Here is a 27299-nt window from a genome sequence, read left to right as displayed (position 1 = left end):
CACTGCTACTACCACCCCCACTCAGTCATGGGGCTACTACTGTCACTGTTACTGCCACATCGACCACGGTGATAAATTAGACCTGAGGGTAACAGTGACCTGAAATACTGATGCACAGTAAATCTACAGCTAACAGAAGGGATTAAAAAGCATGTGTTTGGACTGCCACAACATGCTTTAAAAGAACATTATTTTCTCCACAATTTTATTGGTGCTGCCTTTATTTCTTAATTTTGCACTGCCACTGCACTGCCTGGGCTCGTACTGCTTTTTTTGCTTTACTAAAGGGTGCTGTATGCTTAACTTTTTGTTTAACAGAAGGGATTAGCTATGAATCTTGGTGCACTGCACAGTGATGTAGACGGCGATAAATAACACCTGTAATACTGATGGCACACTACCTACAGAACGGATTGACTATGAATGTTGGTGCACTAGAACGTAATGTACACAACGATACACTCTGCCTGCACTTTCCCTGCAGGTAAGTTCCAAGCCTTCACACTGAGATTGTGCCACCAAGTGGGATGAATATGATTAGGCAGAGTGGCCTGGATATACCTGATTTATTGCTATTTGTCACAAATTAATTAGTAACAAATCAAATTTCTTGTCAAAGGTTGGCAAAGCAACTAAATAAAAATTTTCCAAAACATTGCTCATCTGTACTTTAAAGTAAAAAAAAAAAAAAATTGTAAAAAGGCAAAAATGCAAAAGAAAAAAGATTTATGATACTAATCTGGCCAATATTACTGAACAGCTTCTCAAACCAATAGGAGCCATATATGTTTACATAATGGCATGTCTAGAAATCATCCTTCAAACTATTGAATATCTCTTACCAATGTTCGATATTTCAACCCTTCATATATAAAAGGAAAAAAAATAGACTTTTTTGACTTTTTATTCTCTAAGATTATTTGTATACAATATGCTTATTAATCGTATATTATAAGAAATATGACATACCAGCCTGTCCATACTTGTTCCAGCAGCAGTTGTAGGTTTTTCATGTAAACTGTAGGATTTGAAATATATGCTATGTCGTCCTGAGAATGATCTCAATGTTTTTGATGAATGAAGTGATTTAGGTTGGCCACATCCAAGAAATACCTGGAAAGGTTAACACAATTCAATTAATTATATTTCTCAACTTTCTTGACAATGCCTTTTTTGAACAAGCTTCATTTCTGCCTTTACACTGATGAGAGAGAGTGTAACACGTAACCATGTGCAAAAACCTGCAATGGACTCCACTTCATCAGTGCATGAAGGTCTCATGCACATTGTTGTATCTGATTTTTGGTCCATAAAAATGAATCCTTGAAAACAGGGGGTTTACATCTGCATTAATGTTTTTCTTATAGACCATACAAAGCTTAGATTATACCCTAGGGCTGTGATGGATAACCTGTGGTGAAAATACAACTCCCAGCATGCTCCATTGATTTATTTGGAGTTTGAGAACAGCCAAGCAAATGAACATCTTGGGAGTAGAAGTTTTATCATAGCTGGAGTGCTGGAGGTTAGCCATCACAGCCCTAGGTTATGTGCTGGGTAATTATAACATCATGCATATACAGTCCTTGTTGCTTCTCTATTTTGTAAAAACTTCTGCTATTAACCTGACTTTTAATTAATCAATTAGTGTTAGAAATGGCTCACATGAAAAGCTAAAGCTCTCCCAAATGATGTTTAATGCACTGAAATAAATTAGTTTCACTGAAAAAAAGATTTATCATTTAATCAAGACAGAAAGTTCAAATTTTGGCAAGACAAAAGTTTTGTTGCCTATACAGAAATTGAACCACTTTACTGCAAATCCAAAAATATGTCAGCAAATTAAGTAGTGGTGCTGTGAGATCCAAATTTAATATCTTGTATGACTTCCATGAGCTTGAAGGACAGCATCCATGCGGTTTGCCAAGGATTCATACAATGTATTGATGAAGTCATCAGGAATAGCAAAGAAAAGTCTTGCATGCCTCCCAGAGTTCATCAATATTCTTTGGTTTAGTCTTCCATGCTTCCTCTTTCATTTTACACCACATATGCTCAATGATGTTCATGTCTGGTGACTGGGCTGGCCAATCCTGGAGCATCTTGATCTTCTTCGCCTTAAGAAACTTTGATGTGGAGATGGAAGTATGCGATGGAGCAACATCCTGCTGCAGAATTTGGCCTTTTTTATGGTTGGGAATATAAGAGGTAGCTAAGATTTATTGGTATTTTAGACTATTGATGTTGCCTTCCACCCTGCAGATCCCTCGCACACCCCCATACTGGATGTAACCATGATTTTGCCTCCACCAAACTTCACTGTTTTCTGGGTAAATCTCGGCTCCATGCAGGTTCCAGTAGGTCTCCTGCAATATTTGCGGCGACTGTGGTATAATTCAACAGAAGATTCATCTGAAAAATCCACCTTCTGCCACTTTTCCAGTGTCCATCCTTTTAGCAGGCTGTTGCCCTGGGCAAATGTCACACGGTTTTTCAATTGTCTTTTGTTTAGTGCTGGCTTATGAGCATTGATTTGACCATGGAGGCCATTTCAAGACAGAATCCGACAAACTGTTCTGGTTGACACAGGGACTTCAGGTGACCAGGACTTGTGGAGCTCTACTGCAGTGAAAAATGGGCTGGCCTTGGATTTTCGAGCCAACAAACGGTCCTCTCGAGCAGTTGTCTTGCGGGGTCGGCCTGACCTGGCCTTGTCCAAAACGTCTCCAGTCTCTTCAAATCTTTTTTTTATCCTCTGAACTTGACGCTGAGACACATTGAAGGCGTCTGCCACATCAGCAGTGGATCTGGTCTTCAGCCTCTTGATAATCAACACTTTAGTCTCCGGGTGAATCTTAGGCATGTTTGCAGAGGTCTAGTTGCAGTTGATGTGAAGGTCTAGTGTACTGGGGTTCTTTTTATACACACCTGAGACCTAATTGATCCATTATTAGTCACAGGTGAAGCTCATATGACAAGGTGACAACACTTATGTCTTGGCAAAAATTGACTCAGTGGGCTTTACCAAGCTGTGAATATTAGAATACTTTTTGTCAGTTTCGTTTTGCACATTATTACAAAAACAGTTGGGATTAAAATGACCCATTTCTTGTAACAAAATCTTGATTAGAAATATATTTTAGTGGCACTTCAGGTCAATTTGTACACAAGCGACAAGACTTTTGTCAGGGACTGTACATAATTGCCTCCTAGGGGACACTAATCTACCCCACTGCTACCTATCCTACATTAGTAAAACTTAACTTTTCTTTTACTATTAAGATAATATTAAATCAATAGGCAGCACCCAATATAAAATGTTTGAAGAACAAATGAAAAATGTTTAAGAAAATCACAGGGATGCTGATTATTATTGTAAGCTATGTAAGGTGTGCTTGTGTAACATCAATAGTAGCTTCTCATAGAATCCTATTCAGATTATTTTCCTGATATTTGTTATGGATCCAGCTGGCTTCACTGGGATCTCTAAACCTTGTTTAGCACATAAAGTCAGTGTCAGTGTGGGTGCAGTCCACACAAGTTTCTGGTGTAAATAATTATGAATTAATCAGGACCAATGGTAAAATGCAGCGGAAAAATGCAAATTGTGACTAGAAAAGTTGCAAATTCATTAAATACGCAAATCCACTGGATTTACGACTTTTCTACACAACAAAAAGGTACTGTATAAGAGGAATACAAATTTCCCCCTTAGTGTCCCGACTATCTCTCAGTATGATGCATGCAGCGAGTGGGCAAAAATGCAAATCTGAAAGCGGAAGCTTCAGCCAAAAGCTGATGAGTGCTGAGTGATGTCAGCAAGAGGGTGTCATTTTGACAACTTCTTTAGTAAATCCCAGTAACATGCAACAGTAGTTTTCAGGAGATATTCAGGACCTAGCTTTTGAGGCACACAAGTGAAAACATTTATGGCCCTATATGTTAATTGATCCGAGTTTTCTACTTTACTAATGAATAAAAGTTTTGCTTTAAAGGGCATGTCCACCTTAAAGATAATAACTTATCCTCCAGACAGTTCATAAATATCAGATTGTGGGGGGTCCAACACCCGGCAACTGCCTGGAAACATAACAGTGGATGGAAGAAGACTCCTCTAATTGTGTAGTGCAGCTCAGCACCCATTCACATGAAAGTGAATAAGTAATCAATATCTAAATGGTGGAAAACCCTTTAAGGCCCTATTACCGCTTAGAAATTGAGCAATTAGGTATGTAACTCCCTGCTAGTGTGGTACCTCAGGGGTCATTATTGGGCCCAATTCTCTTCAATATATTTATTAATGATCTTGTAGAAGGCTTGCACAGTAAAATATCAATTTTTGCAGATGACACAAAACTATGTAAAGTAATTAACCGGAAAGTGGACAGTATACTGCTACAAATGGATCTGGATAGATTGGAGGCTTGGGCAGAGATGAGGTTTAACACTGACAAATGTAAGGTTACGCACATAGCAAGGAATAATGCAAGTCACTGTACATACTAAATGGTAAAATACTGGATAACACTGATAAATGGAAGGTTATGCACATGGGAAGGAATAATGCAAGTCACTGTACATATTAAATGGTAAAACACTGGGTAACATTGATAAATGCAAGGTTATGCACATGGGAAGGAATAATGCAAGTCACCATACATACTAAATGGTAAAACACTGGGTAGCACTGACATGGAAAAGGACTTAGGAATTTTAGTGGACAGCAAACTAAGCTGTAGAAACCAGTGTCAGGCAGCTGCTGCCAAGGCCAATAAGATTATGGGTTGCATCAAAAGGGGCATAGATGCCCGTGATGAGAACATAGTCCTGCCACTTTACACTAGTCAGATCACACCCAGAGTACTGTGTACAGTTCTGGGCTCTTGTGAACAGGACAGACATAGAATAGCTGGAGAGGGTTCAGAGAAGAGCAACTAAAGTAATAACTGTGAGTAAAAAGACGACTGGCACTCGCTATATGGTACACATCAAACGTACTATTTATTAACTGCCTCCTCAGCAATGGAGTGATGACAGCAACACATAAAATTTAACAACTTAATAAATTTTATATTAAAAGTATACAATCAAATCCCCTCTAAAAATAATAAAAATAAATACTCTGGTTGTATGGACATACAAAAACAGGACCTCCTAGAAAAAATAAATAATGTTAATGACGATGTATGTAAACTGTTCCTGTTGAGGATAGTAGCTGTTAAATGGCATAGATCGTCAAGCCTGTTAGTCTCCTATTTAATGTCCACAGTCTGTGTGTTCAATTGTTCCGGATCCAAAAAGGACAAACACTAGTTAGAAAGTCTATAGGTATGCTGCTGGAGGATATCACTCCTCTATATGTAACGCTTACTTCAGCAGTCCTTTGGCCCGTTGGAATCACGGCCTTAATAAACAATCTGTTAGGGGTAAATATTGCTTACCCTCCGATGGATGTTGTAGACAGTCCGGTTTGTCCTGCTCGCTGCGTCGTTCACTTCCAGCGTCCTGGGCGAATTTACAGCAGCCAAACTAATCACTTACTACACCGCTCACTCTCGGCGTCCTCGCTCTCTGGTAATGGATACGTGGTATCTCAGAGATATCGCGGGACTTGGCAATTCCTTTCCGATAGTTCTGTGAGAAGGTGCTTTCGGTGCAATGTAGAGGTGGAGCGCTCCAATTGGTAAAGATGATTTAGATGTTTTAAATCTCTATCTTCATATCCGGAATTTTGCTGTAGACAGGGATATAACGCTAAACGCGTTTCGAAGACTTCCGTCTTCTTCCTCAGTAGCTATATCCCTGATCAGACATCATCCCCTTTTATATTGTCACAGGCAATCCACAAAATCTGGGCTGGAATCTTTTATTTCTATATTCTTCATGCGTTTTTGGTGCGGTTTTTAAAAAACGCATGTACGTTTTGTATTCCATTACAACCGCCACTTCTTAATTAGTCCTTATGACCCAAAACACAATGGTATTACAATGTAAAAATAGTCTAAAATAAAATAAATGAATTAAAAATACAAAATCTAAAATGTACACATACATATGTATTAAGACAAGGTAGTAGTTCATAAAACTTTGGTATATGAGGGGACATCATCCTGTATATCCTATAATATAGTGTGGACTTAATGGATGGTAAAGGAAATGGAGAAAAGGGGAAGTGGGCCCATCCACAAGAGGGGATCACACCACCGATGAACGGCCATAATGTGATCCCCAATTGATTGAGGGGCACACCACCCATTCTACAGGAAACCAAAAATTTCCAATTCCGCATTAAGTCCAGCTGGTATCAGGCTTCCGAAATTGTAAATTTGCTTGGATTCTGCCCTAGACATCCGTTCAATGTGGTTTCCCCCCCTCCAATGCTTGTCTATTTTTTCTAACGCCACAAAAGACAAGCCTGAAGGGTCTTGTCCGTGGACTTCTTTAAAGTGCCTTGAGAGTGAGTGCTTCTCATATCCCTTCTTGATATTAGAGATATGTTCAGATATCCTCACTCTCAAGGCTCTCTTCGTCCGACCAATGTACTGTCTCGAACACGGGCATTGAGCTAGATAGATTACACTCACAGAGTTACATGTAAGGAACTGTTCTATCTCCCACACAAAAGTATTCTGTGTGGAAGATGCCCTCTTGGTGTTTCTTGGAATTTTAGTGGTTTTGCAACAAATACACTGGCCACATTTATAAAAACCTTGCAAGTTGGTCAATCTTCCAGTATTTGATATTTTCACCTTTTTCATCTTGACCGAAGGGGCTACTTTTATCCCTAGGTTGGCTGCCCTTGTATATATTATTTGTGGTCTTGGAGGTATAAGCCTGCCTATTATTTTGTCTTGCAGAAGGTGATGCCAATGTCGTTTAATGATTTCTTCCACTTTCTTCCTTTGTGAAATATAGGGAAGAATAATTCTAAATTGGGAATCTATTTCATTTTGTTCTGCTGTTTTTACAGTCAGTAGTGAACTCCTCGGTAACTTCCTCACCTTTTCCAATGACCCTTCTAATATATTACTCGGATATTGTTTGGCCAGGAATTTATCTCTTAGGTGTAGGGCTTCCACTTCAAACTGGGCCTCTTCGGTGCAATTCCGTTTTAGTCTACGGAACTGACCGAAGGGCACATTTAATAGCCAGCTTGGCAAGTGGCAGCTGGAGTGTAAAATAAATGCGTTCCTGGCTGAGGGTTTCTGGTATGTCTTGCAGATATATTTATTAGCTTCTCTCGTAATTGCTAAATCCAAAAATTCTATTTCCGTCATATTAGTATTACAGGTAAAAACCAAGTTCAGATTGTTTGCATTCAATTCTATTAAAAATCTCTTAAGACTATCTTGGTCTCCCTTCCATATTAAAAGAACATCGTCGATATAACGTCGCCAGAGCACCAGGTCGCCCCCCCTATGCAAATCAATGGTTGCCTGCTCCCACTGTGCTAGGAACAGGTTTGCATAGCTGGGGGCAAACCTGGTGCCCATGGCCGTTCCTCTAATCTGTAAATAAAAACTACCTTCAAAATAAAAATAGTTGTGTTGTAAGATGTGTGCAATGCCTTCTAAAATAAAGTCTGATTGTTGTTTTTTAATTATCTTGCTGTTCTCCAATTGTGCTCTAATCGCTCTCAATCCAGCCTCATGATCTATTACTGTGTAGAGAGACTGGATATCCAGTGTAGTCATGATCCAGTCTTCTTCTACATTTAATCCCTCCAATATCTGAATGATTTGAGTAGTGTCTCTCAGATATGATGTAGTGATTTTTACCATAGGTTGTAGCCATGTATCTATATATCTTGACAAGTTAGATGTTAGAGAGCCAATACCTGATACTATGGGGCGGCCCGGAGGGCTCTCCATGTCCTTATGCACCTTGGGAAGGCAGTAAAAGACTGGGAGCCTTCCGGGCGTCCCCATAATATAATCAGATTCCTGTTGTGATAGAATACCCATATGAGTACCTCTCTGGCAGTATTCTTTCAACTTATCATTAAATGGCTTTGTGGGATCTGTTTCCAGTTTTTTATATGTTAGACTGTCTGAGAGTTGTCTCAAGCACTCCTGTATATATTTTGTGGTATCTAAAACAACGATCGCTCCCCCTTTATCCGCGGGGCGTATCGTAATCTTTTCATTCTTTTGTAATTCTCTGATTGCGGCCACTTCTCCATTTGATAGATTTTTTCTATACAATTGTTTTTCTTTTATTTTTCTAAGGTCAGTCTCTACATTCTTTTGGAAACTTCCCATTTCTGGGCCAATTTCATTTCTGGGGAATTTCTTTGATTTATTCTTCAAACTAGTATGTTTGAAGTTATCCTCTTTTTGTGTTGTTATTAAAATCGGGTTTTTGATAAAGTATTTTTTTAGGCATATGTTCCTAATGAATTTTTGAATCCCAATGTAGGTATTAAATTTATTTAATTGTGCACTAGGTGCAAATTTTAGCCCCTTATTCAAGAGGGAACTTTGTGCCAGTGTCAATTTAATATTACTTAAATTGATAATGTTATCTTGTTCTGTGTTGAGTGTATTTATCTGTAAGTTCTTCTTTTTCCTCCCCCTTCGTGTCTTATTGTTTCTGACTGGTGATTGTGATGTGATTGTTTCTGAATTTCTCTCTGAGTATATATTGGTGATGTTCTCTGGTGATCTCTCTGTCCTAATGAACGTGTTGGATGTGGTGAATAATAGGATTCTTCCTGTCTGTGGTGATTGTGATGTCTCAAATTGTACTGGTGTCTCTGGGGTGTCTGTCCCTTCCTACTGTGCTCTGGTGAACGTAAATGTCTGGATTTATTAAGTTGTTAAATTTTATGTGTTGCTGTCATCACTCCATTGCTGAGGAGGCAGTTAATAAATAGTACGTTTGATGTGTACCATATAGCGAGTGCCAGTCGTCTTTTTACTCATTTTTTCTATACCATTGGACTGATTGAGTGAGCAGTCCCTCAACTAGAGCACCCTTACCATACTGAGAAGGGAGGTGAGCTATCCACTAAATTTTACACATTCTAAAGTAATAACTGGAATTGGGCAACTACAGCACCATGAAAGATTATCAACATTAGGGTTATTCACTTTAGAAAAAAGACGACTGAGAGGAGATCTAATTAATATGTATAATTATATCAGGGGTCAGTACAGAGATCTATCCCATCAGCTATTTATCCCCAGGACTGTGACATCCTCTGCGTCTGGAGGAAAGAAGGTTTCTACACAAACATAGAAGAGGATTCTTTACGGTAAGAGCAGTGAGACTATGGAACTCTCTGCCTGAGGAGGTGGTGATAAAAGTAATATCAGGAAGTATTACTTTACTGAGAGAGTAGTGGATGCATGGAATAGCCTTGTTCCCCCTAAAGTGAGGAAAATTGGCTTCTACCTCACAGGGTTTTTTGCCTTCCTCTGTATCTATTTGCAGGATAACAGGCTGAACTAGATGGACAGATTTCATTTTCAGCCTTATAAACTATGATACTATGTAATACAGTAGCTCTACACTGGTGCTTGAAATGCAGCTGCTCCATGTATTTTTTTTATACAGTTTGTGGTGTACACTAAAAGATTTCTTTTAGCAAATTAAATGTTCCATTTTAAAACTTAATCTTCGCTATTTAGAAAAAAATGACTCTGGCTGTAAGGGTAATGATTGGTAATATACAGAAGTGGTAACCGATTCCCGGCGCAGAGCAGCATACTGGCTTGATTTGAAATTGGAGTGTACATTTGTTGACTCTTAGATAGAAGGAAAAACAAATTGGTTCTCTCAGATATATGGCCTGTAGAGTGACAATTTGAGCCAGCATAACTGCTACATTTCTGAAGAACAGTTCAAGTCGATTAAGAACTTAATATTACCTGGCAAACAGCTGTTGGCATGCTGCAGAATACCAATAAATTGTATCCCTCTGATCAAATAAAGAGCTTAAATTGGAGGGCGAGAAATAACTATCATTGTAGCTGTTTATTGTCATGTCAAAGGCTCTCTAAAGTGGAGCAAATTGAACAAGTAAAGACTGGAGAACATAATGATATTTGTAAGTGAAGGCAAAAGCCACTACTTTGAATGTAAAATACATAAAGCATAACCTGCTCTCCGCCAAACTTATCAATAGACGAGCTCTGCCATCTCTTTTATTGTAGAAATAATAAAACCACAGGCGCTGACAGTTTTCTATGAAGCTTATCTCAACAAATGTCCAGGGACATTACAGAAACATATGAGGCTATAGGTGTTACAGTGAATTGTGAAATTGTATTTATTTTAAAATTGGAATATATCTAAAACTATTGCTTTTAGCATCTCCAAATCCCTAAGGTTATTTGCTCTTCAATTCTATTTAGATGGTAAACGATTTTCTAATTTTAACTAAAGCCAATACAGTTACAGGTTATATTTGTTATATTGAAATCATTAAACGTTCACACAGTGAAACTCAACCTGCTAACTAGGTTTATGTAGCCAACTGTTCATATTAGTGTTGTGTCGTTAGAACCATTACCACTGTGATGGATCTTTTTTTAAATGGATCCAAATGAATTCTGATGGATCTCATTGGCTCATGTTACTTTCTAGATGAGATGCAGGCCATAACTCTTGGTTGCTAAGTAATCACTATCCTCCACTAGACAGATATCAATCACCTATCTATTGTATTTTTCAGTCTGTCCACAATGTGAGCAATAATCCTCTTCCTTTCTGTGATGACATGTCACTGCATAAGGCCTCATGCATACAACAGTTTTTTTTCACGGCCCGCAAAAACGGGGTCCGTGGGTCCGTGATCCGTGACCGTTTTTTCGTCCGTGGGTCTTCCTTGATTTTTGGAGGATCCACGGACATGAAAAAAAGTCGTTTTGGTGTCCGCCTGGCCGTGCGGAGCCAAACTGATCCGTCCTGAATTACAATGCAAGTCAATGGGGATGGATCCGTTTGATGTTGACACAATATGGTGCCATTTCAAACGGATCCGTCCCCATTGACTTTCAATGTAAAGTCTGGAGTTCTTTTATACCATCGGATTGGAGTTTTCTCCAATCCGATGGTATATTTTAACTTGAAGCGTCCCCATCACCATGGGAACGCCTCTATGTTAGAATATACTGTCGGATATGAGCTACTTCGTGAAACTCAGATCCGACAGTATATTCTAACACAGAGGCGTTCCCATGGTGATGAGGACGCTTCAGGTTAGAATACACTACAAACTTTGTACAAGACTGCCCCCTGCTGCCTGGCAGCACCCGATCTCTTACAGGGGGATATGATAGCACAATTAACCCCTTCAGGTGCGGCACCTAAAGGGGTTAATTGTATTATCATATTCCCCTGTAAGAGATCAGGGCTGCCAGGCAGCAGGGGGCAGACCCCCCCTCCCCAGTTTGAATATCGTTGGTGGCACAGTGTGCGCCCCCCATCGGGCCCCCCCTTCCTCCCTCTAATGTTAGAAATCGTTGGTGGCACAGTGTGCGCCCACCATCGCCCCCCCTCCCTCCCTCTATTGTAATAAATCGTTGGTGGCACAGTGTGCCCCCACCATCGCCCCCCCTCCCTCTATTGTATTAAATCGTTGGTGGCACAGTGTGCCAACCACCATCGCCCCCCCTCCCTCCCTCTATTGTATTAAATCGTTGGTGGCACAGTGTGCCAACCACCATCGGCCCCCCCTCCCTCTATAGCAGTAACAACATTGGTGGCAGTGTGCGGCCTCCCATTCCCCCCCCTCATCATTGGTGGCAGCGGAGTTCCGATCGGAGTCCCAGTTTAATCGCTGGGGCTCCGATCGGTAACCATGGCAACCAGGACGCTACTGCAGTCCTGGTTGCCATGGTTACTTAGCAATAGTACAACAGTAGAAGATTCATACTTACCTGCTTGCTGCTGCGATGTCTGTGTCCGGCCGGGAGCTCCACCTACTGGTGAGTGAAAGGTCTGTGCGGCGCATTGCTAAAGAACTGTCACTTACCAGTAGGAGGAGCTCCCGGCCGTTCACAGACAGCGCAGCAGCAAGCAGGTAAGTATGAATCTTCTACTGTTGTACTATTGCTAAGTAACCATGGCAACCAGGGCTGCAGTAGCTTCCTGGTTGCCATGGTTACCGATCGGAGCCCCAGCGATTAAACTGGGACTCCGATCGGAACTCCGCTGCCACCAATGATGGGGGGGTGGGGGGAATGGGAGGCCGCACACTGCCACCAATGTTGTTACTGCTATAGAGGGAGGGGGGGGCCGATGGTGGTTGGAACACTGTGCCACCAACGATTTATTACAATAGAGGGAGGGAGGGGGGGCGATGGTGGGGGCACACTGTGCCACCAACGATTTATTACAATAGAGGGAGGGAGGGGGGGGGCGATGGTGGGCGCACACTGTGCCACCAACGATTTATAACATTAGAGGGAGGAAGGGGGGGCGATGGTGGGCGCACACTGTGCCACCAACGATTTCTAACATTAGAGGGAGGAAGGGGGGGGCCCGATGGGGGGCGCACACTGTGCCACCAACGATATTCAAACTGGGGAGGGGGGGGGTCTGCCCCCTGCTGCCTGGCAGCCCTGATCTCTTACAGGGGAATATGATAGTACAATTAACCCCTTTAGGTGCCGCACCTGAAGGGGTTAATTGTGCTATCATATCCCCCTGTAAGAGATCGGGTGCTGCCAGGCAGCAGGGGGCAGTCTTGTACAAAGTTTGCAGTGTATTATAACTAGAAGCGTCCCCATCACCATGGGAACGCTTCTGTGTTAGAATATACTGTCGGATATGAGTTTTCACGAAGTGAAAACTTAGATCAGAAAAAGCTTTTATGCAGACGGATCTTCGGATCCGTCTGTATGAAAGCAACCTACGGCCACGGATCACGGACACGGATGCCAATCTTGTGTGCATCCGTGTTCTTTCACGGACCCATTGACTTGAATGGGTCCGTGAACCGTTGTCCGTCAAAAAAATAGGACAGGTCATATTTTTTTGACGGACAGGATACACGGATCACGGCCTCGGCTGCAAAACGGTGCATTTTCCGATTTTTCCACGGACCCATTGAAAGTCAATGGGTCAGTGAAAAAAAACGGAAAACGGCACAATGGCCACGGATGCACACAACGGTCGTGTGCATGAGGCCTAAGTCTGAGGCTAATATTAGATCTTCAGATGAAGCAGGCCATTGTCAGGAGGGAAGCAGTCCTTCCCGGCAATCACCTGCCCGTCAGCGCAGTAGATCGCTGCTATTGCATGCAGCGATCTCCTCCTCAATATGGAGAAGAGCAATCGTTTATGTCAGTGCTTGTCCCCATTTAATTGTGCTTCTGTCTTTAAATTATAGAAAAATACTTGCAATTTTGCTAGTCCCAATAAAGAGCAGTGGGAATGTACATCTAAAGCCCCTTAAAGAAATGTCAGGGCCACATCTGCTTCTATTGTGATCAGCTCAGGAACTGGGACTGGGGTTGCAGGCTCAAAAGTGCCAGGCTTAGACCAAGCTGGGCTGCCTCTAGTAGTATGCGATCAGCTCCTGTTTAATGATTTTTCTGCACAAGGACACAAATCCACAGCCTTGTGCAAGATCTGCAGGATTCATATAAGCCATGAGCATTCAAACACATATATAGGTACCAGGGCTCTATTGCAGCACATGAGGTAGCATCACTAGATCCTGTTGGAAAATAGAACTCCCATTTTTTGCCACATTCCATTAGTTGGACTTTTGGCCAGGTGTCCATAGTGGTGCAGTTCCATGCCTTCTATAAAAATTGAATCAATTTCTAAAATGTAATTCTTCTCAATGTCATCAGCCACAGTTTTTACCATATCCTATCAATTGAACTTTTTGGTCAGTGTCTGTAATAGTGTAATTGCATTTTCACCAAAATATAATTCTTCTTTAAAATTGATTTCTTCTGTATGCCATTAGCTAGACTTTTTGCCATTCAGGTGTCCATAAAAATTGCTTCTTCCCCGTACCTTCAACAAAATTTTATTGTGCTGTACCATATTCATACCTCTGCCCAGCTGTCCATTTTTTCCCCGCAAAAAATTGTTTAACCCCTTGCAGACAGAGTGATTTTCCGTTTTTATGTTTTCATTTTTCATTCCCTGCCTTTTTGGGCCCATAGCTTTTTTTCTTTTGTTCACATAGCCATATGAGGACTTGTATTTTGCAGGACAAGCTATACTTTCTAATGGCATAATTTTATATTGCATAGGATATGCTGGGAAGCTGAACAAAAATTCCAGATATGGTAGAATTGGAAAAAAATAATATTCCACCAGAGTTTTATGGGTTTTGCTTTTTATGTTCACTAGGCAGTAAAACTGACTTGTGCTCTTCATTCTCTGTTTCAGTACAATTACAGCAATACCACATTTGTATAGTTTTTCTTGTGTTTTAATACTGAAAAAAAAATTAAAACCTGGAAAAAAAAAATATTTTCATTGCCATATTATGACTCCTAAAACTTTTTTTGTAGTTATGCCTATGGAGCTGTGTGAGGACAAATTTTTGGGGGAGTGATATGTACTTTTCATTGATACCATTTTGTGGTGTGTATGATTTTTTGATCACTTTTTCTTCAATTTTTTTGTGAGAACTGAAGCAACCCAAAAACTTTAAATTGGCTATTTTGACTTTCTTTCCATCTCGCCGTTTGCCGTATTCGAAAGGGTTAACCAGGAAAGGGTTAAAATTATCAAATTTTTTGAATTGGCTATGGAAATTCTCTGGTCCCATACTCTGTTCCCTGACCCCATAGGATTTTGGGTACAGTGGATGGAAATGTTTCAGTTTGCTCTCGCTGTACTGCTTTTGTCTAACACCTAGTGTCATCTCAGAGATAGTTTTTAGTGGGGCAGGGGGGCATTGTGCCAGTGTAGAAAACATCACTTTTGTCAAAATGAATAAGGCATGTATCTGTGAGAATTTCTACACTCTGGCTGAGACTTATGATTAGATCTGCCCATGCTGATGGTGCCCCAATATGCCACTGCCACAGTCTGCCTGCCTATCATCATATTCTGTACTCTATGGCAGCTTCCACCATCATGTCACTTTCTTACTGCCTAACATAATATTCCATACCATATGGCTGCTGCTACTGCTGCCGGCACCGCAGCAGCTACTCTCTAATGCTAATCTGCCTACTGATAATCCCCCTACTGCCAATTCCTCTACTGCCACTACCATTACCGCAACATCCACATTGTACTGCTGATGCTCCCATTTAAAAGGGAGAAATTTTCCAGACCCGTTCAGAACAAGCTACTATTTCTTCTGATAATTAACAGTTTTGCCTGCATAAATATGGGCAGGCATTCTACCCCGATTAATGCATAATTTTTGGACTCTTGTGCAGAATAAGCCACTATTTGTTATGACATTAATGAGTGTGTGTATACAGGAACAAAGATCTCCCTTCGTTAATAAATTATTTCTGGACTCTTGGTTCCAACCAGCCACTGTTTTTTCCCCATAACACTGTGTGTTTAAACACCATCTACCCCTGCTAAGAGTCAATTTTTGTAAGCTTTCTAATATAAAAAATGAAACACGCATCAACCATGCATTTATCCATAGCTATATATATCAATGTTATTCTGACATTATTTGCTATTGTGTTCAGGACTTTAAAATGGGGTGAGGATGAGAAGAAAAAAAGCAAGATAAAAATGTAAAAGAGATAAGGAAATATATTTAAAAAATCTAACAGAGTGTCATATACCAAGTTTTAGCCCAATTGAAGCAACCTATTTGTGCAAAATCAATTTGGACACTATTTGAATTTTTTATAAAATTCAATGAATAAAAAAAAAATACAAGAGGTTTGCTAATCTCTAATATAAACATGTGTGTGTGTGTGTGTGTGTGTATATATATATATATATATATATATATATATATATAGTACAAACCAAAAGTTTGGACACACCTTCTCATTCAAAGAGTTTTCTTTATTTTCATGACTATGACAATTGTAGATTCACACTGAAGGCATCAAAACTATGAATTAACACATGTGGAATTATATACATAACAAAAAAGTGTGAAACAACTGAAAATGTGTCATATTCTAGGTTCTTCAAAGTAGCCACCATTTGCTTTGATTACTGCTTTGCACATTCTTGGCATTCTCTTGATGAGCTTCAAGAGGTAGTCACCTGAACTGGTCTTCCAACAGTCTTGAAAGAGTTCCCAGAGATGCATAGCACTTGTTGTCCCTTTTGCCTTCACTCTGCGGTCCAGCTCACCCCAAACCATCTCGATTGAGTTCAGGTCTGTGACTGTGGAGGCCAGGTCATCTGGCGCAGCACCCCATCACTCTCCTTCATGGTCAAATAGCCCTTACACAGCCTGGAGGTGTGTTTGGGGTCATTGTCCTGTTGAAAAATAAATGATGGTCCAACTAAACGCAAACCGGATGGAATAGCATGCCGCTGCAAGATGCTGTGGTAGCCATGCTGGTACAGTATGCCTTCAAATCCCCAACAGTGTCACCAGCAAAGCGCCCCCACATCATCACACCTCCTCCTCCATGCTTCACGGTGGGAACCAGGCATGTAGAGTCCATCCGTTCACCTTTTCTGCGTCGCACAAAGGCACGGTGGTTGGAACCAAAGATCTCAAAGTTGGACTCATCAGACCAAAGCACAGATTTCCACTGGTCTAATGTCCATTCCTTGTGTTCTTTAGCCCAAACAAGTCTCCTCTGCTTCTTGCCTGTCCTTAGCAGTGGTTTCCTAGCAGATATTCTACCATGAAGGCCTGATTCACACAGTCTCCTCTTAAGAGTTGTTCTAGAGATGTGTCTGCTGCTAGAACTCTGTGTGGCATTGACCTGGTCTCTAATCTGAGCTGCTGTTAACCTGCGATTTCTGAGGCTGGTGACTCGGATGAACTTATCCTCCGCAGCAGAGGTGACTCTTGGTCTTCCTTTCCTGGGGCGGTCCGCATGTCAGCCAGTTTCTTTGTAGCACTTGATGGTTTTTGTGACTGCACTTGGGGACACTTTCAAAGTTTTTCAAATTTTTCAGACTGACTGACCTTCATTTCTTAAAGTAATGATGGCCACTCGTTTTTCTTTACTTAGCTGCTTTTTTCTTGCCATAATACAAATTCTAACAGTCTATTCAGTAGGACTATCAGCTGTGTATCCACCTGACTTCTCCACAACGCAACTGATTGTCCCAACCCCATTTATAAGGCAAGAAATCCCACTTATTAAACCTGACAGGGCACACCTGTGAAGTGAAAACCATTTCAGGTGACTACCCCTTGAAGCTTATCAAGAGAATGCCAAGAGTGTGCAAAGCAGTAATCAAAGCAAAAGGTGGCTTTGAAGAACCTAGAATATGACATATGTTCAGTTGTTTCACACTTTTTTGTTATGTATATAATTCCACATGTGTTAATTCATAGTTTTGATGCCTTCAGTGTGAATTTACAATTTTCATAGTCATGAAAATAAAGAAAACTCTTTGAATGAGAAGGTGTGTCCAAACTTTTGGTCTGTACTGTATATATTGGGCTTAATCCCTCTGCAAGTGTGGGAGTGAAGGAAGTGAAGGAGAGGGTTCGATGGAGCAGGATTTAATGTCAACCCACTGTTAAGACACTGTTGTCATAAAAGGGAGGGGGTGTAGTGTTCACTGAGCAGGAAGACTGAGATGACTGCCTCAAAAGCTTCTGAGCGATATACAGTGTGAGCTCAGTGTCTGGCTCATTTTCTAATATGCTTTTATTTTCCAATTGTCAATTTCTTTCTTTTTTAGATACCAAGCTATATTTTCTCAATTTCCTCTCTGCACCTGGCCTTCTTTTTACTTCTGCTGTCAGACCCCAACACTTTTAAACGACCTGTAGTACCAACATACAGTAACTTGAAAAGCATATTTCTACCCTTTTTTTATTTTTTACATTTTTTCACGTTACACCCACAAGTTTAAATGTATTTTATTGGGATTTTATGTGATAGACCAACACAAAGTAGCAAGTATGTGAGTGAAAAAAATGGCACATGGTTTTCAAAATTTGTAATAAATAAAAATCTGAAAAGGTTGGCATGCATTTGTATTCAGCCCCTTGTACTCTGATACCCCTAAATAAAATCTAATACTAATTAGTAAATAGAGCTCACCTATGTGTAATGTATTCTCAGTATAACCACAGATGTTCTGAGATTTGTTATAGAACATTAGTGATCAAAAAGCATAATGAAAACCAAGGAACACACCAGACAGGACAGGGATAAAGTTGTGAAGTGTAAAGCAGGGTTGAGGTATAATAAAATATCCCACGCTCTGAACATCTCATGGACTACCATTTAATCCACCATCCGAAGAAAAAGTATGGCACCTACCAAGACATGCCTGTCCACCTAAACAGACCAGGCAAGGAGAGCACTTATTAGAGAAGCAATTAAGAGGCCCATGATAACTCTGGAGGAGCTGCAGAGATCCACAGCTAAGGTGGGAGAATCTGTCCACAGGACAACTATTAGTCGTGTACTAGTAAATCTGTCCTTTATGGAAGAGTGGCAAGAAGAAAGACATTTTTAAAGCAAGCCATGATAAGTCCTATTTTCAGTTTGCCATAAACCATGTCAGGGATACAGCAAGCATGTGGAAGAAGGTGCTCTGGTCAGATGAGACCAAAGTTTAACTTTTATACCTAAATGCAAAACGCTATGTGTGGCGGAAAACTAGCACTGCATATACCATCTCCAACATGAAACATGGTGGTGGGATGCTTTTGTTCAGCAGAGAAGCTTGTCAGAGTTGATGGGAATATAGATGGAGTTAAATACAGGGCAATCCTGGAGGAAAACCTGGTAGAGGCTGCAAAAGACTTGAGACTGGGGCAGAGGTTTACCTTTCAGTAAGACAACAACCCTAAACATATAGCCACAGCTACAATGCAATGGCTTAGATCAAAGCATGCTCAGTCAACATCCAGACCTAAATCCCATTGAGAATCTATGGCAAGAATTAAAAAAATTGTTGTTCACAGACATTCTCCATCCAATCTGAGCTACTTTGCAAAGAAGAATGGGCAAAATGTTCAGCCTCTAGAATTGCAAAACTTGTAGAGACATACCTCAAAATACTGTCAGCTGTAATTGCACTAAATATGGTTCTACAAAGTATTGAATACAAATGCACACCACACTTTCCAGATTTGTATTTATAAAAAAAAAATCATGTATCATTTCCTTTTTACTTACATTCTTGCTACTTTGTGTTGGTCTATCACATAAAATCCCAATTAAAATACATTTAAATTTGTGGGTATAACATGAAACAATGTGGAAAAGTTCAAGGGATATGAGTACTTTTTCAAGGCACTGTATAATCTACTACATCTTTACCTTCAATACTACCTCCTCTATGTGAGATAGATTCATACCACTATTGATCTAAAATTCAGCTTGCATAATTTCTACCCTTTGCTTGTATCCTTAAAGGGGTATTATCATCTTAATGATCACTGTTAAATCTGGTAATGGTTTAACAGTGATCATTTTTCTAAATATATTTAATTAACAAATCCCCACCCCTTAGAAAAAAATAAACCTATACTTACCTGACTGTTGTCCTCCGTCTCCCCTGGTCACGGCCACCGCTCTTCTCAGTAATCGCGGTGGCCGCGCGTGCGCAGACGTCTTCTTTTCTTCTCCCGGCTGGCCGCGCGCTGTACTGAACGCGCACGCCGAGTCTGCGCATGCGCCCTGGTGACTTCTTCCTGGCAAGTATACTATACTGGCCAGGAAGAAGTCACCAGGGCGCATGCGCGGACTCGGCTTACGCGTTCAGTATAGTGTGCGGCCCTGCTGGGAGAAGACATCAATGAAGATGGAGCCTGCCCCCTGCCGAACACAGGAAGTGGACGGCGCGCTGGGAGCAGGTAAGTATAAACCTGCGTCTTGAGAAAACCCCTTTAAGATCTCTCTAAAATGCAACCTTCAATGTGCAGGACTGCATTTTGACAACATTAGATTTTATTTGTACCTGAATTTCCCCCCCCTTTTTGCACTTCATTATACAGAAGATGATTACACTATATAATAAATAATTGTTTGAGTAACTTAAAATGCCTAACAACTTTCTTATGAATAATATCTTCCTGTCACACCTCTCCCAGAAAGTTTATGACCTGATAAGTCATAATGGGCATTGATTTATTACATTAATTATGATGAGTGATGTTGGTTACCTTCCCTGACACTTGCACACTGTTTTCTTGCAGGTTCACAATGGCTTCAGAAATTTTCATGTCGATAGGATCCATAAGTGACTCAATATTGAATGGCCCCTCCAGCCTGTCAGCAACTAGAAGCATAGCATCTGTCAAAACAGAAAAAAAAAAAAAAAAAAAAGTAAAAGAAAGGTCAGCAAACTCTATACGCCAACACTAAAAGGTCACATTACACATAGAGCTCATTTCCAAGCCATGAATTAATTGCTTCTTGACAATGAATAGACGTGTACACAATATTGCAAACACACCTGACTCTTCATCATAGGCTATCCATAGAAAGCTGGATTCTTCTTATGATTCAAATGTTGAATACTTTAAAGCAAATGTTTTTCAGCTTTCAGGGCAACTTGACTTTTTCTAAGTCAAGAAAATATTTTACCGAGGCTGGGACTATATACATTTGCATATTGTCTGCACATGGAATGAAGAGACCAGAGTAGTCTAGTATTTTTCTCATATTCATTTCAGTTAGCCATTTTAAAAAGGTATAAACCATAAGGAATCTCATTTTATTTAATTTTCTACTTACTGGCTAACATGGTTCATATATCATGAAAAGAAAACCACCAACATAACAGAGTTGAAGCTATTCAGTACGGAGGATTGGGCTAAGATTCCTCTAAGTTAACGTGCAGGAATAATCATCAATTACTGGAAATGTTCAATTGCAATTATTGCTGCACAAGGACATCAACCTAGAAGGTTCACATACTTCTGCCACTCACAGATGTGTGTTATTGGATCATTTCCCACTATAAATACACTGATGAGCAAAAGGGTAACAATGTTTTGAACTTTTTACTTTCAGTCTCCATATCCCCCCCCCCCATCCACTACAGCTTAGAATGTGAGAGTACCATAATTTTATAGACAATTATCTCATATATAAATTGGACTTGAAGCCATTTAGCATATGATTAGTTATGCAGATTATTGTCATGTAACTGCACTGTTACTGTTTTGTTCCTAAAATTCTAAATTTTAATTTTATTATTTTGTTCAATCAATCCACCATTGGCCTTCAACACTGCCCGAATCCTTCTGGGCATCCTCTCGATCAGATTCAAGCACGTCTCAATCAAAATCTGTTCCCAGGTCTCTTCTACACGTTCCCAATGTTGGTGCACACTGGTCGACTCACTTGGGTATGAATACAGCTTTTTCTTCAGTTACATGACAATAATCTGCATAACTAATGATATGCTAAATAGCTGTAAGTCCAATTTATGTATGAGATAGCCAAGAGGGTTGTCTATAAAATTATGGTAGTCTTACGTTCAAAGCTCTAGTGAATGGTGAGATATGGAGCCTGAAATTCAAAGGTTTAAAACATTAGTATCCTTTTGCTCGTCAGTGTAAATGACGAGTCTAATATTTTTGACAAATTTGTTTGATTTGGTTATACAGTATTTATCAACTTTTATGTAAATCTAATGCATCAGACATGTATGCATACATATGAAAAAACTATTTAGTTGGCTTATAAAACAGTCAGCAAGTTGCCCTGAAAGCCATTTGGTAGTCTTCAACATTTTAATTAGAAGAATCCAGCTCTGCATAGATAGCCTATATTAGCTTGATTGCTTTTCTCTTTGTATGAGAAATTCTAAATACCGTAAAATATTATTTTGTGGATATCCATTCTTATTAATATTATTATATATTTTGTACAGGTTGCCCTGATTTTTACAATAGTTTACCCTGGAGAAAATCCCAATTTGTTTAAATTTAGTCTACAAAGTTCTGCACACCTATTTTTAAATATATGTTCTGTCATGATTCAATAATGTATTGAAATGTAATAAAATTTGTAATATATCTTGTAAAAGAAAAAAAAAATTACTTATCGGATTTGTCTACCCATATACCTAGCTATTACACTGTAGCTGTCCAGAAACGCTGCACTCACTAAAAATCCAGGACAACTATGAAGTTTAAAATTTGTGAAAGCTTTTCACTGAAAGATCATATTACATAGCGCAAACTTGAAGGGATACTGAGAGAGGGGAAGGAAGCTTCCTAAAGGAAGAACACTGTCCCTCCAGTGCTACCTGTTAACCTGCATTGACACAACAGTTAAAAATAGCCATCTTTAGAATCAAAGTCTATAAGGCTATTAACCACTTAAGGACCACAGGTTTATATCCCCCTAGTGACCAGGCCCTTTTTTACAAATCGGCACTCCACAACTTTAGCGGTTTATTGCTCGGTCATGCAACTTACCACCCAAATGAATTTTACCTCCTTTTCTTCTCAATAATAGAGCTTTCATTTGGTGGTATTTCATTGCTGCGGACATTTTTACTTTTTTTGTTATTAATCGAAATTTAACGATTTTTTTGCAAAAAAATGACATTTTTTACTTTCAGTTGTAAAATTTAGCAAAAAAAAAAGACATCCATATATAAATTTTTCGCGAAATTTATTGTTCTACATGTCTTTGATTAAAAAAAATTGTTTGGGTAAAAAAAAAATTGTTTGGGTAAAAGTTATAGCGTTTACAAACTATGGTACAAAAATGTGAATTTCCGCTTTTTGAAGCAGCTCTGACTTTCTGAGCACCTGTCATGTTTCCTGAGGTTCTACAATGCCCAAACAGTAGAAAAACCCCACAAATGACCCCATTTCGGAAAGTAGACACCCTAAGGTATTCGCTGATGGGCATAGTGAGTTCATAGAACTTTTTACTTTTTGTCACAAGTTAGCGGAAAATTATGATTTTTTTTTCCTTACAAAGTCTCATATTCCACTAACTTGTGACAAAAAATAAAAACTTCCATGAACTCACTATGCCCATCACAAAATACCTTGGGGGGGGGGGGGGGGGGGGTCTTCTTTCCAAAATGGGGTCACTTGTGGGGTAGTTATACTGCCCTGGCATTTTAGGGGCCCATATGTGTGAGAAGTAGTTTGAATCAAAATCTGTAAAAAATGACCTGTGAAATCCTAAAGGTGCACTTTGGAATGTGGGCCCCTTTGCCCACCTAGGCTGCAAAAGGGGGATGATCAATGACAGGGGGGTGATCAATGACAGGGGGTGATCAGGGAGTGTATATGGGGTGATCACCCCCCTGTAAGGCTCCATTCAGACGTCCGTATGTGTTTTGCGGATCCGATCCATGGATGCGTGGATCCGTAAAACACATACGGACATCTGAATGGAGCCTTACAGGGGGGTGATCAATGACAGGGGGGTGATCAGGGAGTCTATATGGGGTGATCAGGGGTTCATAAGGGGTTAATAAGTGACAGGAGGGGGTGTAGTGTAGTGTAGTGGTGGTTGGTGCTACTTTACACAGGTTAAAAAAATCGCATCTCCAGCCTGCCAGCGAACGATCGCCGCTGGCAGGCTGGAGATCAACTCGCTTACTTTCCGTTCCTGTGAACACGCGCGCCTGTGTGCGCCCGTTCACAGGAAATCTCGGCTCACGAGAGATGACGCCAATCGGCGTTAGTGTGACCTGGGAGAGCCGCCACAACATCCAGGTGCTCTTGTGCAAACCGTAAACGTGCAGCAATGTTTTTTTTGGACAGCAGTGGCTTCCTCTGTGGTATCCTCCCGTGAAATCCATTCTTGTTTAGTGTTTTATGTATCGAAGATTTGCTAACAGGGATGTTAGCATATGCCAGAGACTTTTGTAAGTCTTTAGCTGACACTCTAGGATTCTTCTTCACCTCATTGAGCAGTCTGCGCTGTGCTCTTGCAGTAATCTTTACAGGACGGCCACTCCTAGGGAGAGTAGCAGCAGTGCTGAACTTTCTCCATTTATAGGCAATTTGTGTTACCGTGGACTGATGAACAGCAAGGCTTTTAGAGATACTTTTATAACCCTTTCCAGCTTTATGCAAGTCAACAATTCTTAATCATAGGTCTTCTGAGAGCTCTTTTGTGTGAGGCATCATTCACATCAGGCAATGCTTCTTGTGAAAAGCAAACCCAGAACTGGTGGGTGTTTTTTATAGGGCAGGGCAGCTGTAACCAACACCTCCAATCTCATCTCATTGATTGGACTCCAGTTGGCTGACACCTCACTCCAATTAGCTCTTGGAGATGTCATTAGTCTAGGGGTTCACATACTTTTTCCACCTGCACTGTGAATGTTTACATGGTGTGTTCAATAAAAACATGTTAACATTTAATTCTTTGTGTGTTATTAGTTTAAGCAGACTGTGATTGTCTATTGTTGTGTCTTAGATGAAGATCAGATCACATTTTAAGGACAATTTGTGCAGAAATCCATATCATTCCAAAGGGTTCACATACTTTTTCTTGCAACTGTATATATACAATTGTGACATGTGAGAAGCAATAAATACACCACACAGGGTAGCATTAAAAACAGTGTTTAATAAGTACACAGTGAAACAAAGCATCAACTCTGTCCCCTTCTGCTTGCTATAAATTAGATGACAATAATACTCTGCCAGTCCCTAATAGTTTTATATGTACATAATCTGTCGGTCTTTAGTTTGGGGTTTTCAAATGTATTAAATAAAGATGTAGTTTTTATAGTGTAATAATTGTTAGTGTCCCCTTTTTTGGGGTCTAACGACCGTTATATATAAATTATGTCCTATTTCTGTTCGTTTTCACGGCCAGATGGACCCCACTGAAATCAATGGGCCAGTTTTTAATGGCCGTATAGACAGAAGTGTACTCATCAAATGGCTGTTAAAAAAAAACTTTTCAGGAGTTAGGGTCCATTCACACGTCCGTAGTGTATTGCGGATCCGCAATACACCCGGCTGGCATCCCCCATAGAACTGCCTATTCTTGTTCGCAGCCCGGAAGTTTGAGGCCACTCTCCAGAAATGCGGATGCAGAGAGCACATAGTGTGCTCTCCGCATCCATTCCTGCCCCATTGAGAATAAATGGATCCGCACCAGTCCCCGATATTGTGGAACGGATACGGACCCATTTGCGGACATGTGAATGGACCTTAAACAAAAGCATCAGGTCCTTCCTTTCCCTCCAGTGCAGTGTGTGTGTCAGCGTGTTCAAGTGGATGAGATTTTTTTCAAATTGGTGCTTTCATGGGGGGCCTTATTTATTCTGGGGGCACTATTAGGGGCCTTTTTGTACTAGGGGGAACACTATAGGGGCATTTAATATACCGTGGGACACTATTGGGGGGAGTTTATATAAAGGGTGGCACTATTGGGGGATATTTTATATATTGGGGGGTTACGGTGGGAGGAATTTTATATGCAGGGGAAACTAGGGGCCTTATATATACTGGGGATATTATGGGGGACATTATAGATACTGGGAGCACTACATTGGGGCCATTATAGATACTGGGGGCACTGCAGTCATGTTAAAAAACATGGGTGTTAAAAACAAAAGCAAGATGACCATTAAAAACATAAGGATGCAAAATGGCCTTGAAAAACTGACAGTGACTCCATTTTTAATGGTTGTTTTTTTCACGGTTGTGTGAATGTAGCCAATGCTGCTACTCTGTAATTCACTGTCCAAAACCTTAAAGAGCTGTTGTCCCTTATCAGCACACAAGTCCCAGAAGGAGAATCACTACCTTCTCATGCCAGCAGTTTTGATGTGAATTATTTCTACTAGGTAATAAAAACCTACTACAGTTTTAAATCTTCAGATGATGTATGTACTTCATAATATGCAGAAAATTATTATATTAAATAGTGCCGCAAAATACCCCTTTCATCAGCGTATATGTGATTATCATTAAAATAAAAAGAGCACACATTTCTTTATGATGCATTGAAGTCGTTCATTTTTCTTGCAGTTTATGTAAAATGAGCACATAATTTCAAATGAACATCTGGAATAGATTGCCAAAATTGATGCTATGTAGCAAAGGGCACATTATGGTAGGAAAAAAATAGATTCATAAATCACAGAGTCAATCTCTGTTACATTGAAATGGAGAAAAAAGTATCTATTGGCCTAGAAAATACTATGGAAATGTAAATCTGCTTTCATTTGATTAATACCTGCAATACTACAATCATTTAAGTTGTTATACAAAAAGAAAAATATCTGCTGCACCTTATCAAATAGCTTTTATTTTATTTCAGAAACAAAAGGGAAAATGAAGTATTTGCATACGCCAGAAAGTAATGGATGAGGAGTCCTATCTTTTAGGCTATGTCCGGAACATGGCCACCAGCTTGAAAGCCGCCATTTTGGATCAAGGACAAATTATTTCCAATCGGAAGGGGGTCATGTAGTATAAAGCATTGATTGCGGCTATCAGATTTGCAACATCTCTTGAGGACCAAAAGCCATCAACAACCAGGAACGTCCCCTGTGATGCACAGCTACTCGATCAATGTGTTGTCCCTGGTGCTGAACACAGAACTTTGAAGTTTTGAACTTTCAAGGAGAGGTACGTTTTTTTACATTTTTATATTTTTTATGTCTGATGAAGATTGGGGTCTAATCTGAGGTCAGTTGAGGAACGGGGGTCTGATCTGCAGCCTGATGAAGTTTGGGTGTCTGGTGAAGATTGAAGGTCTCATTTGGGGGTCTGATCTGTAGTCTGATGAGGATTGGGAATCTCATTAAGCCTGGGGGTCTGATATGTGTTCTGATGAAAAATATTTTTATACACATATCTATTACTCACAGTATATATGTAGCACCTTTACTTACACTATATACGCAGCTCCCCACTCATAGGATACACCCAGCTCCTTTACTCACAGTATATACCCAGCTCCCCACTCACAGTATATACCCAGCTCCTTTACTCACAGTATATACCCAGCTCCCCACTCACAGTATATACACAGCTCCTTTACTCACAGTATATACGCAGCTCCCCACTCACAGTATATACGCAGCTCCCCACTCACAGTATATACGCAGCTCCCCACTCACAGTATATACGCAGCTCCCCACTCACAGTATATACCCAGCTCCTTTACTCACAGTATATACCCAGCTCCCCACTCACAGTATATACCCAGCTCCTTAAGTATACCCCTCACAGTATATACCCAGCTCCCCACTCACAGTATATACACAGCTCCTTTACTCACAGTATATACGCAGCT

The 27299-nt window shown here is 40.2% G+C and overlaps 1 protein-coding gene across 1 annotated transcript in view; it reads right to left on the bottom strand.

The window, feature by feature from the left end:
* GPC6 (glypican 6) overlaps nucleotides 1-27299 on the bottom strand; it is a 1295998-nt gene that overhangs the window by 130557 nt on the left and 1138142 nt on the right. Inside the window, exons 5-6 of the mRNA XM_044285536.1 lie at nucleotides 20219-20349; nucleotides 970-1113 (exon numbers count right to left, since the gene is read on the bottom strand). Coding sequence (XP_044141471.1) covers nucleotides 970-1113; nucleotides 20219-20349 — 275 coding nt within the window. The remainder of the gene's footprint in view (nucleotides 1-969; nucleotides 1114-20218; nucleotides 20350-27299) is intronic.

Source organism: Bufo gargarizans, chromosome 3, assembly GCF_014858855.1.
Source record: "Bufo gargarizans isolate SCDJY-AF-19 chromosome 3, ASM1485885v1, whole genome shotgun sequence".
Lineage (NCBI taxonomy): Eukaryota > Metazoa > Chordata > Amphibia > Anura > Bufonidae > Bufo > Bufo gargarizans.
This window is presented reverse-complemented; position numbering and strand designations above follow the sequence as displayed.